This window comes from Marmota marmota, unplaced genomic scaffold, assembly GCF_001458135.2.
Source record: "Marmota marmota marmota unplaced genomic scaffold, marMar, whole genome shotgun sequence".
Lineage (NCBI taxonomy): Eukaryota > Metazoa > Chordata > Mammalia > Rodentia > Sciuridae > Marmota > Marmota marmota.
In genome coordinates, this window is record NW_026000001.1 from 5217442 (window position 1) to 5231335 (window position 13894).

At 45.8% G+C, this 13894-nt stretch overlaps 1 protein-coding gene across 1 annotated transcript; it reads right to left on the reverse strand.

The window, feature by feature from the left end:
- Positions 1 to 943: 943 nt before the first annotated feature.
- LOC107157063 (syncytin-1-like) lies at positions 944 to 3146 on the reverse strand. The gene has a single exon (XM_015503331.2). It carries the CDS (start codon positions 3141 to 3143, stop codon positions 1392 to 1394), a length of 1752 nt encoding a protein of 583 aa, XP_015358817.2. The 5' UTR covers positions 3144 to 3146; the 3' UTR covers positions 944 to 1391.
- Positions 3147 to 13894: the final 10748 nt, after the last annotated feature.

Here is a 13894-nt window from a genome sequence, read left to right on the forward strand (position 1 = left end):
TACAGAGTTCAACTACTTTGGGGAAAGCCCTGAGAACCACTATGACAATGGAAATATATCTCTTTAATATATAAATATATCATTATAATATAATGACCCTGTGGAAGGCCATTATATTTCCAGAATACTGTGTAAGAATCTGAACACAACTAGAAATTATGCAGAGTTCTTGAAAACACTGTAATAGTAGGGTAAAACCTAGGCCTCACTATGAATCTCAGGAAGAACCTGACACACAATAAAACTCTGCAAAAGATGCAGAGCACCACTGTGATGCTGAAAATGTCACTTAGCTCAACAGAGACCTTGGGCAGGAATCTGGGACTCATTGAGAAACCCTGAATGGCCCTGAAAACAGTGATTCCTTTAGGATCATTCACAGCATCACTCTGAGGCTGGAAGAAACACTGAGACTCTGAGAATACAACTGAGCTTTATGGACAACCTGTAGAAAACCCCACAGCAGTAGGAGACCCTGAGGTTGTTCCTGAACTTCAGTGTTCCCCTCAAAATACAATGCGATCTATTGAGACACTTGGAACGGCCCTGAGAAAATAGTGAAAATGTAAATGTTGCTGATCTGCATTGAGAACCTGGAAAGGCAATGAGAACACTAAATTGCCGCGTCCGGCCAAGGGAGCCGAGTCCGGCGAGGGACGGCGAGGTTAAAAGACACACAGGACACCAAGGTTCTTCATCCAGGAGTCAATACTCTTTATTGCTAACACACCTTTTTTATACCCCAAGCAGCAGAAGTGGAAAACTACCCAAAAGCAGGAGGGAGGGGGGAGAAATTTAGTTTCAACATCTATTGTTGTCAGGTACCGAAACCTCCCTTAACAATAAGTCCATCAGACCAGAAAAGGTCAAGGCATTCCCGTGGGATACATATGTCTCAGACGGACAAGCAGGAACAGAAAAACCGCAAGTTCGCCATGGCCTTGTGAGCTGGCCACACTGGCATGCAGAACAAACTAGTGGAGGTAGGGCTCCAGGGGCCAGGGTGGACCTGCTGCCAACAAGTCCCCCTCTTTTGTTTTTTGCATGCCAGTGGGAATCAAGTAGCCCCTGTCTTAGGTCGTTCACAGCCCTTGCGATGCTTACCCGTCTCTGGGAAGGCCCCGATTCCCTGTCTTAGGTCGCACAGCAAGCGTGAAAGTTGCCCGTCACTGGGTACTACAAGATCAGCTCAAGGTGTTATGACCTATCAAGACATTATTGCGGTGAACGCTTAACCGTCTCCACCTACGGGACCCACGACCGTCACCGCCGAATGGCAGATGTGATTGGACCGAGAGATTAGACAGCAAAGATCCTAGTACAGGAAAGCAAGAGGGAGAGGTATGCATAGAGAAAAGATATGGCAGGAGTTCTTCTTTTAAGGAGGACACTCATCTTCGGATCGGTCTGAAGTATATTTCAGAGAGGCGATCATCCATCTTTAAGCGTTGATAGTGAACCTGTATCGGCTTAGAGGCTAAGATATTAATTTGATCTTTAATGAATTGTACTATCTTATTTACAATGCAGGGTCCTACTGCCACTACTAGAAGGAGGCCTAACAATGGTCCCAATAAGGGAAGAAGATAAGGCAAAAATCCATTAAGTCCAGTCCAGAGAGGGTTCTCAAATAATTCCCTCCTCCTTTTTTCTAGGTCTTCTTGGAGTTGTTTAATTTTTGTGCGAACTATGCCAGATTTGTTAGCATAAAAACAGCACCTCTCCCCAAGGGCTAAACAAATTCCCCCTTGATTGGCAGTAAGCAAGTCTAAACCCCGCCTGTTCTGAAGAACTACTTCTGCTAGAGAGTCTATCTGGTCTTGTAAGTCTTTAATGGTTCCCGACAGGGTTTGCACATCATCTATAAGCTGTTGAGATAGGCGGCGGTAAGAATGTATAGCCGTACCCAATCCCGCCGTGCCTGTACCCACAGCAGCGGTTATTCCAAGGCCAACAAGGAGTGGTAAGGCCTGCACAGCTCTCTTGTGTCTTCTAACTAAGATGTCTAGGCTAGGAATGGGTAGGGGTTCATCTCCTGAGATAATCGTGATATCAGGAAGCAGTAATGCCAGAACGCAACCACCAGTCCAATTTGCTGGGAGCCTGGGAAAAGCTAAATTTCCACCACACATAAAAACTGTACCATTAGGGGGACAAATGGGCGGAGTAGGTGAGGAGTAATTCTTTACTAATGAGCAGTTTCCAAAGGAAGAGACTCCAACATCAACATCATAGGTATTATTTTGCATCATGCCCAGAAGGCATGACATAAAACCACCTAGAGGCTGCACCTTAAAGGGTAGCCCAGATTGACATGTGTTGTCATCATCAATGGTATAATTGATGGGAACCGCCAATGGCATGACTGCACCTGCCGTCATGCAGAGCCAGCAATCACCAGCAAGGGTAGGATTAGAACTGTTAAGTAAAGAAAAGGTAGTTTCTAGGATATCTAATGTATTGGCATCTAAATCAGGAAGCTGGGATTTGGGCAATATCAAGGGGTGGTATGTAGGCTTAGGGATCTCCGGCTTTAAAAGCTTAATCACCTGAAGGTGTTTGATAGCATCAGTGGGTCCCCCTCCATCAGAGACTCCGATGGGGGCCTGCATGGGCCAGCAGGAAGGTTTACCCACGACGCCCTCACATCCCGCCTCCGTTAACCGAGTCGTGATGCCTTCCCCTCCCCGGTCACCAAGAAAAGGAATATAATTATAAGTGGTCCCCCATTCTCCACGGGTGTTAGTTAGGATGGCCTCAAAATACTGTTTTCCTTGATTATTAACACAAATTGAGGCCGATGTATAACAGGAGATGTGCATTGCCGGGGTGTAATGACAAGTGGCAGAACAGCTTCCAAGAGTCTCGGTCGGATTAGGGACAACAAGTCCGGGCTTATTAACACATACCCATTTTGGTTGCTCAAATCCTCCGATGTTTTGATTGAGTTCAGCCGCCATATAGGCTACTTTAGTCCCACAATCAATGCTCTGGATATAACCAGAGGGGGCCGAGTGCCGGGGCCCTCCCTTACACTCACAAGGGGCTCCAAAAAGATATTCATGAATATTCCCAGGTGGGGGGTCAAGCCCTCCTTCAGCAAACCTGTCCAGAAGGAATGCCACAAGCGGGGTCCAGCTCATGAGGTGTGTCTCGGCACTCACTTGAAGGGGTGAGAACAACAGCGGCAGGATCAGCCATCTTGGGAACTTCATTTTGTCTTGAATTTTCATTCACCGGTCTGGTGCAGCGCTCCGGGATCCAAATGGGCTTCTCAGTTCCTGGGGGAAAAACACATACAGCTCCCCTCACTCTAGCTAAGAGTGGAGCTGGGGGTTGCCACTTTCCGGTGGATAAATCTTTCCACCTTATTTGAGCATCTTGTACAGTGGGAGGGGAAAAGTGGCGTTGTGCAGCCGTGCGCCCTCCAGTGTCAGTGAGTAAAAAATTTAAAGTAAATAAGGTTATGCTTAGAAGTGCTTGTGGTCCCTGACAATTCCGGTATATCTCCCCCTCTTTTGTTTTTTGCAAATAAGTTTTTAAATGTTGATGGGCTCGTTCCACGATAGCCTGTCCCTGTGGATTATAAGGGATTCCAGTCTTATGATTAATTTCCCATTGGGTGCAAAACCGTTGAACCGCCTGGCTTACATATGCGGGACCATTATCGGTTTTGAGGCATCGTGGGGTGCCCATGGAGGAAAAGGCTTTTAGAAGATGACTGATTACGTCCTTAGCCTTCTCTCCAGTATGTAAGGTGGCAAAAATGAAGCCAGAATATGTGTCAGTGGAAACATGTATAAAGGAGAGCTTACCAAAGCTAGGGAAGTGTGTAACATCAGTTTGCCAGACATCATTAGGTTGTAATCCTCTTGGATTAACCCCAAGGGAAGGAGAATGAATAAATGGTGCACAGGTTGGACATAATGAGACAATTTGTAAAGCTTGGTCTCGTGAACATCCTGTGTGGAAGCGTAAAGACTGTGCATTTAAATGAAATTTGTTATGGAATTGTAAGGCCTTATCATATTTGGTCGTCACACAGGAAAGGCCAACAGCATGAGTAGCAGCGTCTGCTTTTGCGTTGCCCTCTGACAAAGGTCCAGGGAGCCCTGAATGGCTTCGGATGTGGCCAATGTATAAAGGATCTCGTCTAGCCCAAATGAGAAGCTGTACTACCTGTAGTTGTTCTGTGATGGTGGATTGCTTTCCAATATATGATGCTGTTTCTATGACTAGAGCCAGATTGGCTACATACAAGCTGTCAGTATATACATTAAGAGGAATAGAACTATAGACTTTGAGAGCTATGATTAAAGCTTCAACTTCCGCCTTTTGGGCCGACTGACCTGACACAGGTTGTCGGAGAATTTGAGATCCATCAAAAACGACGGCAAATCCATTTTTGGCCCCATCTGTATATACAGTTTGGGCCTTTGGAATAGGTTCCCTTTTCATAATCTTTGGGAAGATAATGGGACACCTTTTAAAGCCCTCCAAAAGTCTATGTTTAGGGAAGTGATTATCAATCTGACCCTTAAAGCTGCACAGGAAAAGACACCAAAGGTCATGTTCTTGTTGTAACTTGTGTATCATATCTTGAGTGTAAGGTTGAATAAGTATGTCAAAGGTTTTTCCAAACAATGCATCACCCAAATATTTAGCCTTCCAAATTAAGTTAATAACTAGCTCATAAAAGGGAGTCAATACCCGGGGGTTAGAAGCCGGCAAGTGGACCCAATAAATGGGACCCGTTTGCCAGAACACTCCTGTGGGAGTAATTTTAGAAGGTAGAACTATAAATGACAAGGGCAGAGAATAATCTATCTGTGTAATCTGCATGTCCTGCAGAGCCTCTTCTATTAGCCTCAGTGCTCGTAAGGCTTCTGGTGTAGGTACTCTACACGACGTAGGAGAAGGATCTCCTCGCAAGAGGTCATACAGGGGTTTGAGCTCTCCAGTTGGAATATGAAAGGACGGGCGCAGCCACTGTATTTCTCCAAGGAATGTCTGCCACTGATGTAAAGTTTTGAGCTGATTTATCTGGAACTGGGGTCTCTGGGGAAAGATTCCTATGTTATTAATGATGTATCCCAAATAATTGTAAGGGTGTTGAAACTGCACCTTTTCGGGTGCTATGACCAGCCCTGCCCCTTTTAGAAGGGATTGGAGGACTTCATAAGATTGAAGAAGCCTTTCTTTCTTGGGCCCTGCCAGTAAGATGTCATCCATATAATGAATGAGGTAGAGCTGTGGGAACTGCTGTCGAAAGGGTCGTAAAACCTCAGCTACAAAATATTGGCACATTGTAGGACTATTAGTCATCCCTTGAGGTAGGACGGTCCATTCATACCGTTGGTAAGGTTCCCTAAAGTTTGTTGAAGGCAAGGAGAAAGCAAAACGCTTTCGGTCTCGTGGGTCTAAGGGGATAGAGAAGAAACAATCTTTTAAATCTATGACAATAAGATGCCAATCCTTTGGGATCGCAGTAGGAAAGGGTAGCCCTGGCTGTAAGGGTCCCATGTGTTGCATAGTTTTATTAATAGCCCGTAGGTCCTGAAGAAGTCTCCACTTCCCAGACCCCTTTTGTATAACAAAAATAGGGGTATTCCAAGGGGAGGTAGAGGGCACCACATGTCCTAACTTAAGCTGGTCTTGAACTAATAGGGAAGCGGCCTGTAATTTGTCCTTAGTTAGGGGCCACTGTTCTACCCACACAGGGTCATCTGATAACCAAGTAATGGACAGTGGAGGTGGCCGCACTTCAGTGGCCCCTAGGATAAATTTCCCAGTCCTCTCCGGTCTCTTCCCTGCCGGGTAACCTGTTCCGCTGGATCCACAGGTGATATTCTGCCCTCATGTCTCTTTCCTAGTCCCCTTCCAGGGATCCACCCCATGTCTAGCATTGCATCATTAACAAAGTTATTATTTCCTTTTAAAGTCTGGGTAGTAAGAATAGCCCCCATTTGATGAAGCAAGTCCCTCCCCCAAAGATTCGTGGGGAGTCCAGTCACCACATAAGGCTGGAAATGGCCACTATGTCCTTCGCCATCTCTCCATTTTAAAAAGGAGGCACTTCTTTTTGGTCGGGTTTGTCCTATCCCCTGTAATATGGCCAAGGGACTCTGGAGGGGCCAGGCAGGTGGCCATTGTTTTTCAGAAATGACAGAGACATCCGCCCCCGTATCTAGTATTCCCTTGAAAGCCTTGTCCTGTATCTCAATGGTCAGGTTGGGACGCGAATCCAAATGAGCTACCCAAAAGGCCTGGGGAGTTCCAGTGGAGCCAAAGCTGCCGTCGCCCCGGGACCCACGGAGGGCGTGCCCGGGAATGGAAGCTAAGGGTAGCAGCAGCAATTGAGCTATACGCTCCCCGGGGGGAAGAATAACAATTCCTTGGGTAGCTTCTACTACTATTTTTATTTCTCCCTGATAATCAGCATCAACAACCCCCATAAGAATCTTCAAGCCCCACTGAGTTGCGCTACCTCGTCCCAACACTAGTCCCACCGTCCCCTCTGGCAGGGGTCCAAAAACCCCAGTAGGCAGCGTCTGAGGTCCCATTTGGGGAGTTAATACCGCTCGGGAGGTGGAACTGAGGTCCAGTCCTGCGCTTCCTGGTGTTCCCCTGGGGAGTTCCCAGATAGAAAGGGGTTGGTCAGTGGGAGGCGGCGGAGACGCCCACTCCCTGGGGCACTGTTCTGTCCCTGCACTGCCCCGTACACTTTGGCTTCCGGGGCCCGGGGCGGGCCCCTGCTCCCGTTTCCCGACGGTATTGGGTTACCCTGGATGTCAAATTTTGACCTGCACTCACTGCTCCAATGATTTCCTTTATGACATCTAGGACAAATTCTAGGCATCCCTCTGCCAGCACCCTCGCTCCTTTCCGGGCAGTTTCTCCTTATATGTCCCTCTTTCCCACACTTAAAACACCCCTTAGAGCGGGTTCCCCTGTTATCAGATTTTTGCATTCCAGTCTTAAGGGCAGCAGCCAAAACCTGACCAGTAATATGAGGCCCATCTATATCTTTGCATGCTCGAATCATGTCATCTATACTTTTGGCCCGGGAGGACTTAATAGCATTTTGGCAGTAAGTGTTAGCGTTTTCATATGCCAGTTGTCTAATAAGTGGCATAGCCTGTTCTAGATTAGGGAATATTTTTCCAGCAGCCTGCATTAGGTGGGCTATAAAGTCCGAATAAGGTTCAGAGGGCCCTTGAGAGATCTTGGAAATTTTTGCTTCAGTCTTAGAAACGGGCAGGGCTTTCCAGGCATGGACTGCAGCTGAGGCTATTTGAGCATAAACACCTGGGTCGTAATTAATTTGTTGGCCTATGGTGGCATACTGCCCAGTTCCTGTTAACATTTCAGCATTTCGCCGTTGATGGCCCGCATTCAGGTTAATCTGAGCCAGCTCGCGGCACCTTTCATGATATTCACTTTTCCACAATAAGAAATCCCCTCCAGATAACACAGCCCTGCAAAGTTGCTGCCAATCATTAGGTATTAGTTGACTGGCTGAGAAGGACTCGAAGAGGGTCAATGTGAAAGGGGCATGAGGTCCATAATTAATGACCGCCTCCTTAAGCTGTTTTATGTCCTTGAAGGCTAGGGGGACATGGGCTCTGGCCGGCTGTCCATCAGCATCGGCGTTTTCAATCATTGGAAAAACCTGAGCCGCTCTAGAACCCCAGTGGACCCCCGCCCGTCTAGTAGGGGCGTCCTCATTCCAATCAGGATTATAGGGAGGAGGTGCGGCAATTGAGGGGGCCCTAGGCACCCTCACATTTGCCCTTTTAAGGCGATGTTCTAATTCCTCTATCTCCCTTTCTAATCCCTCCTCTTCCTCAGAGAGAGAACTGAGGTCCTCAGGATCCTTTTTGGGCTTAGAAATCTGGAGGCGTTTCCTACCCCCCGAGCCCGAGTCCTCAAGAGGACCCTCATCCTTTAAGGATTCTGCCATTTGTTCTTCCTGCACCTGATTAAGGGCCTGTTCACATTCAGCAAGCTGATCCTTGATCTTTACTTTATCTGTTAATAAAGCATCCTTTACCAACCTCCATAAGGAAAAGGTGGCAACTGGGACACTGTCCGAGCCCCGGTCCCTCAATAATTTCTGAAGGTCATGCCTCACCAGGTCCCAGTCACTATTATTAAGAAATCCTCCTGTCAGAAACCAAGGACAAGCCTGGGCAATAATTTCAACGAATTCGGTTGCAGTCTTAGTTTTTATTCCTGTTCCTTGTGTATTTAACAGCTCTTTCAGTTCGTTGGCCAGACGAACCTTCGCTGTTGAGTTACCCATGGTACGTACCCTGTCTCTTTAAATTATCTTTAAACCAATCCTCCCCCTTCTTTCTTAGAAGGTGAGCCCCGTCCGCTTACCCCTGCTTTCCGGATCTCGGTGGGAACCTCCAATTGCCGCGTCCGGCCAAGGGAGCCGAGTCCGGCGAGGGACGGCGAGGTTAAAAGACACACAGGACACCAAGGTTCTTCATCCAGGAGTCAATACTCTTTATTGCTAACACACCTTTTTTATACCCCAAGCAGCAGAAGTGGAAAACTACCCAAAAGCAGGAGGGAGGGGGGAGAAATTTAGTTTCAACATCTATTATTGTCAGGTACCGAAACCTCCCTTAACAATAAGTCCATCAGACCAGAAAAGGTCAAGGCATTCCCGTGGGATACATATGTCTCAGACGGACAAGCAGGAACAGAAAAACCGCAAGTTCGCCATGGCCTTGTGAGCTGGCCACACTGGCATGCAGAACAAACTAGTGGAGGTAGGGCTCCAGGGGCCAGGGTGGACCTGCTGCCAACACTAAATATCTTGGGAAGGCAGTGCACACATCTGTCAACCTAAGGAAGAGCCTTTTGACTCCCTAAAAATCTGAGGAATATATTGAACAACATAGAGAAAACAGTGATTGAAATTAATGAATCTGAGAATCGTGTTGAGGGCAATATTCCAAGGACCATGAAAACCATGTGGACCTGTTGAAACAACATTGAAATTCTGCAAAAGGCCTTGAGCCCTACTGAGACTCTAGGGTAGGTTCTGAGGCTCACTGACTCTGGGGAAAAACAAAAACAAAAAACCTGAGCCACTCTGACACCCTGAGTGTCACTAAGGCAGTAACATATGCCCTGATAATCAGGGTAACCTGGGAAGACTACAGCTTCACTGAGTGCCTGGGGAGCCAGACAAGAATAAGACAATGCAGAAGGCCCTGGGCACAATTGTACCCTGGGGAATGCCCTGTGACCCAGTAATATTCTGGTCTGAACCTGAGCAACACTGTGGCTCTGGGAATGGCAATGAACTCCACTGACAAGCTGGAAAAGTGCTGAGATTTACTGAATCAAGGGAAAAACTCTAAAACCAGTGTGTTTTGGGGAGCTATATAACCATGGTAAGACTCTAGGAATAGCACTGACCATGACTGAGACACTGCAAAAGACCTTGGAAAAGCTGAGAGCCTGGTAATTGCCATGAGTTCCAGAGAGACCCTGGGCAAGGCCTTGTTAAGTTTGATGAACTGGGGAACATCCAAACCACACTGAGATGTGGGGAATGTCCAAGAACACAACTGAATGCAGGCAGAAAAGAAGCAAAACACTGAGACTCTGGAGGAACAAGCCAAGCATGACTATGAAATAAGAAGACCATGAAATGCTCTGAGGATTTGGGCAAGGACCTCTAACTCACTGAATCTTTACCAGAGTCCATTAGACTACTTAGTGATCTGCAAAAGCCCTGAAGTCCTCTGATACACTGGGAAACCACTGAGCACCAATTGAAAACCAATGAGGGACCTGAGTGCCAAGAGACACCTTTGAAGGCCTTTGAGTCACACAAATTCATGGAAAGTGTATGAAAACCCCAGAAATTATATGGACAGCCCTGATTCACATGGAAATCCAGGAAATTGTCTGGAAAACTACAGACACAGAATGGAAGGCACTGAAGCCTTCTAAAGAACACAGGAATCCAGGAGTTTCATTGTTCAATAGAAAAGCACTGAGACACAAGCAGACATTAGGAAACATCCACAACCCAACTTACATACTGGTAGAGGACATGATGTCCATTGACAAATTATTAAAGGGCTTTAGCCTCACAGAGGCCGTGGGAAAAATCTGAGACCCAATCATACCTAAGATCTCAAAAAGGGCCATAGGAAATTCTCTGATCCCCTGTAAGTCATTGGGGAGACCACTGAGCCAGACTGAGACCTTGGGGAAAGCCACGAGCTCACACAGAGAAAAATGGGCTACCCTGAGTGCCTACAATGAGGGAGAAGGGCCATGAGCACCACTATGACACTGAGATTATCTGCTTGTTACACTAACACACTGGGCAAGGCTCTATTCCCCAATGACACACTAGGGAAGGCCATTACTTCTGCAGAATACTGTGGTTGTATCTAAGCATCACTAGATATGGAGCAGAGTTTTATATTCACTGAAATAGTACTGTAGGTTCTGGCCCCATTACACTATTTGGAAGGCCCTAATACACAATGAACACTGAGAAAGATGGCAAGAACCACCATTGTGCTGGAAATGGCACTTAGCTCCACAGAGACACTGCACAAGGCCCATAGATGTATTGAGATAATTTGAATAACCCTGAACACATTGTTGACACTTCAGAAGGTCCAGTGCCTCACTTCAAGGTTAGAAGAAACACTGAGCATCAGTAAGACTCTGAGAATTACATGGAACCTCACAAACAACCTGTAATAAACCTTGAAATTAAAAAATACTTTGCGGTTGGCTTTGAAACTCATCAAGTCCCTGTGATTCACGCTGATCTGCATTGAAAGCCTAGGAAGAGAATGAGGGCTCTAAGAATCTTGGTGCACACACCTGTCAAACTGAGAAAATGAGCCTTCCCCTTCCTAAGAATCTAAAGATTATTTTGAACCCCATTGAGACTAAAGTGAATGAAATCAACAAATTGGTGATTCGTGTTGAAACCTTGAGCCTCTTCTAAGCACTGGGTAAAATAACAAGCATATGAAGACCATATGGATTTTTTAAACAATTAAAAAAATCTGGGGTAGTTCTTGAGCCCTCCTGAGACTCTGGGGTACAACTTAAGGCACACTGACACTAGGAAAGATGGTGACCCCAGTGATATCCTGAGTGTCATTAAGAATCTCTGGTAGACAATGATCATTAGTGTAACCAGAGAAGGTTGTAGCTTCACTGAGTGCTGGAAAGGCAATGCTACCACAAAGACACTGTGGAAGGCGATGGGCACCATGGAGTGCCCTGAGACTCAGTAGACTCTGGGCTGGTTCTGAGCAACACTTTGACCCTTGGAATGCCAATCAACTCTACTTCGAACCTGGGAAATGTGCCAATATTACTAGACCCTGGCAAAAACTCTAAACCTAGTGTGTCTTTTGGGAACTAAATAAGCCCTGATAAGACTCTGGGAAAAGCACTGAACATGAGTGAGATTCTGCCAAAGGCACTGAGAATAACAGAAAGCTGGTGATGGCCATGAGTTCTACTAAGGTCTGGGCAAGGTCTTTGGCTCTTTGAAAACCTGGGAACATCCTGAAACACACTGAGATGGTGGGAATGTACAAGAGCTCAATGGAATGAACAAATGGAGTGAAAAAGAACACTAAAAATCTGTGGGAACAACCTGAGCATGACTGTAAGACTGGAGGAGACTAGAAACTGAGCCATGACCCACATGCACTGAATGCACACCAGAGTCCATGACCCAGCTTAGTGAGATGCAAAAGACCTGAATACCAGTGATACACTGAGAAAAGCCTCAACACCACTTAGAAACCAGTGAAGGCCCAAATGCCAAGAGACACTTTTGAAGGCCTTTGAATCACACAAACCCATGAAAATCATCTGAACACACCTGGAATGTTAAGTACAGTCCTGAGTCACACTGTAACCCTGGAGAACACTGTGAAAGGCATTGAGGCCCACTAAGGAACAAGGAAAAGCCATGAGCTTCATTGAAAATTGGGAAAAGTACCCAGACATGTGGAAACTGAGGAAAAGATAAAAAAAAAACACCCATTGACTTTGGTGGAGGCTCTGAAACCCATTCTAAATCTATATACTGAAGTCCTTTTGCATCACAGATGCTGTGGGGTAAATCTGAGACACAATCATACCTAAAATCTCAAAAAGATACCCTACAAAATATTGTCATCACTGTAAGTCATTGGGAAAAGCACTGAACAAGACTGAGACCTTGGAGAAAGTCATGAACTTATACCAAGAAACATGTGCTACCTTAAATGCCTACAAAAGACAGAAGGCCCTGAGCACCACTATGACACTGAGAGTATCTCCATATTACATTGACACATTGGGCAAGGCTCTATTCCCCAATGAGACACTAGTGAAAACCATTATTTTTCTAGAATACCATGGAAGTATTCAAGCACCAATGGATGTTGTGCAGAATTTCATAGTAACTGAAATAGTACCATAGGGTTAAAGCCTCACTAAAGTATTTAGGAAGCCCCTTACACACAAAAAAAACACTGAGAAAGATGGCAAGCACCACTGTGATGTTGGGAATGACAATTACCTCCACAGAGACCCTGTGGAAGGCCCTGGGATTCATTGAGAAAGCTTGAACAACATGGAACCCAGTATTACTTTTCAGAAGGTTCAAAGACTCACTCTGAGGCTGGAAGAAACATGGAGAGTTTATTGAGACTCTGCGAAATGCACTGAATCTCATGAACAATCTGTCATATACTCTAATATAAAAGGATACTCTGAGGTTGGCTCAAAATCTCAGTGTTCCCCTGAAAAAGCCCATGAGAACTATTGAGACCCTTGGGAAGGCTCTTTGAAAATTGGGAACATATTGAAGTTTGCTAAAGGTACCATAACAATGTGCATTAGACTGGGTGACTTAAATAACATAAATTTATTTTCTCAGTTCTGGCAGATGGATGTTCATGATTAAGGTTTTGTCAGGGATTATTTATTCTGTAGACTCTCTCCTTGGCTTATAAATGACCATTTTATCCCCTTATCTCCACACAGTCTTCCCTCCATGTGTGTCTGTGTCCTAATCTCCTCTTAAGAACTTCAGGCATGCCGGGCACAGTGGGCACCTCAGTCATGCTGGGTACATTCAAGTGATGTAATTGTGAATGATGCTGATCGGCACTGAGAGCCTGGGAAGGCAATGAGATCACTAAGACTCCTGGAAAGTTTGTGCATGTATCAGTAAACCTAAGGAAGGGCCCTTTGCCTTCCTGAGAATCTGAAGGTTATTTTGAACAACACTGAGACAACAATGAATAAAATTAATAAATCTGAGACTTTGCTGAAGGTTATAGCCTTTATGGATCTTTCTATACAAGATCGAAATTTTGGGGAAGGCCTTGAGCCCTCCTGAGAATCTAGGGTAGGCGCTGATGTTCACTGACACTGAGACAGTCCTTCAGCCCCTCTGATTCCCTGAGTGTCACTAAGACTCTGTGGTAGTCCCTGATCATCAGTGTTCCTTAGAAAACTGTAGCTTCACTGAGTGTCTGGGACTGCACTGATACCAGTAGATTCTACAGAAGGTTCTGGGCACCACTGAGACACTGGGGAATGCCCTGAGACTCAGGAAGAATCTAGGCTGGCCCTTCATAATACTGTGATCTTGGGAATGACAATAAATTACAGTGACAACTTGGGATAGGTACTGAGATTACTAAAACCTTCGCAAAACTCAGAAACAGCAAATTATCAAAGCCCTGGTGAGACTCTGAGAAAAGCACTGAACTTGACTAAAACTCTGCCAAATGTTCTGAGAAATACTGACAGTCTGGTAATTATCATGAGTTCCACTGAGGCCCTGGGCCACATTCTTGGCTCCTTCAAAAACTTGGGAACTTCTTGA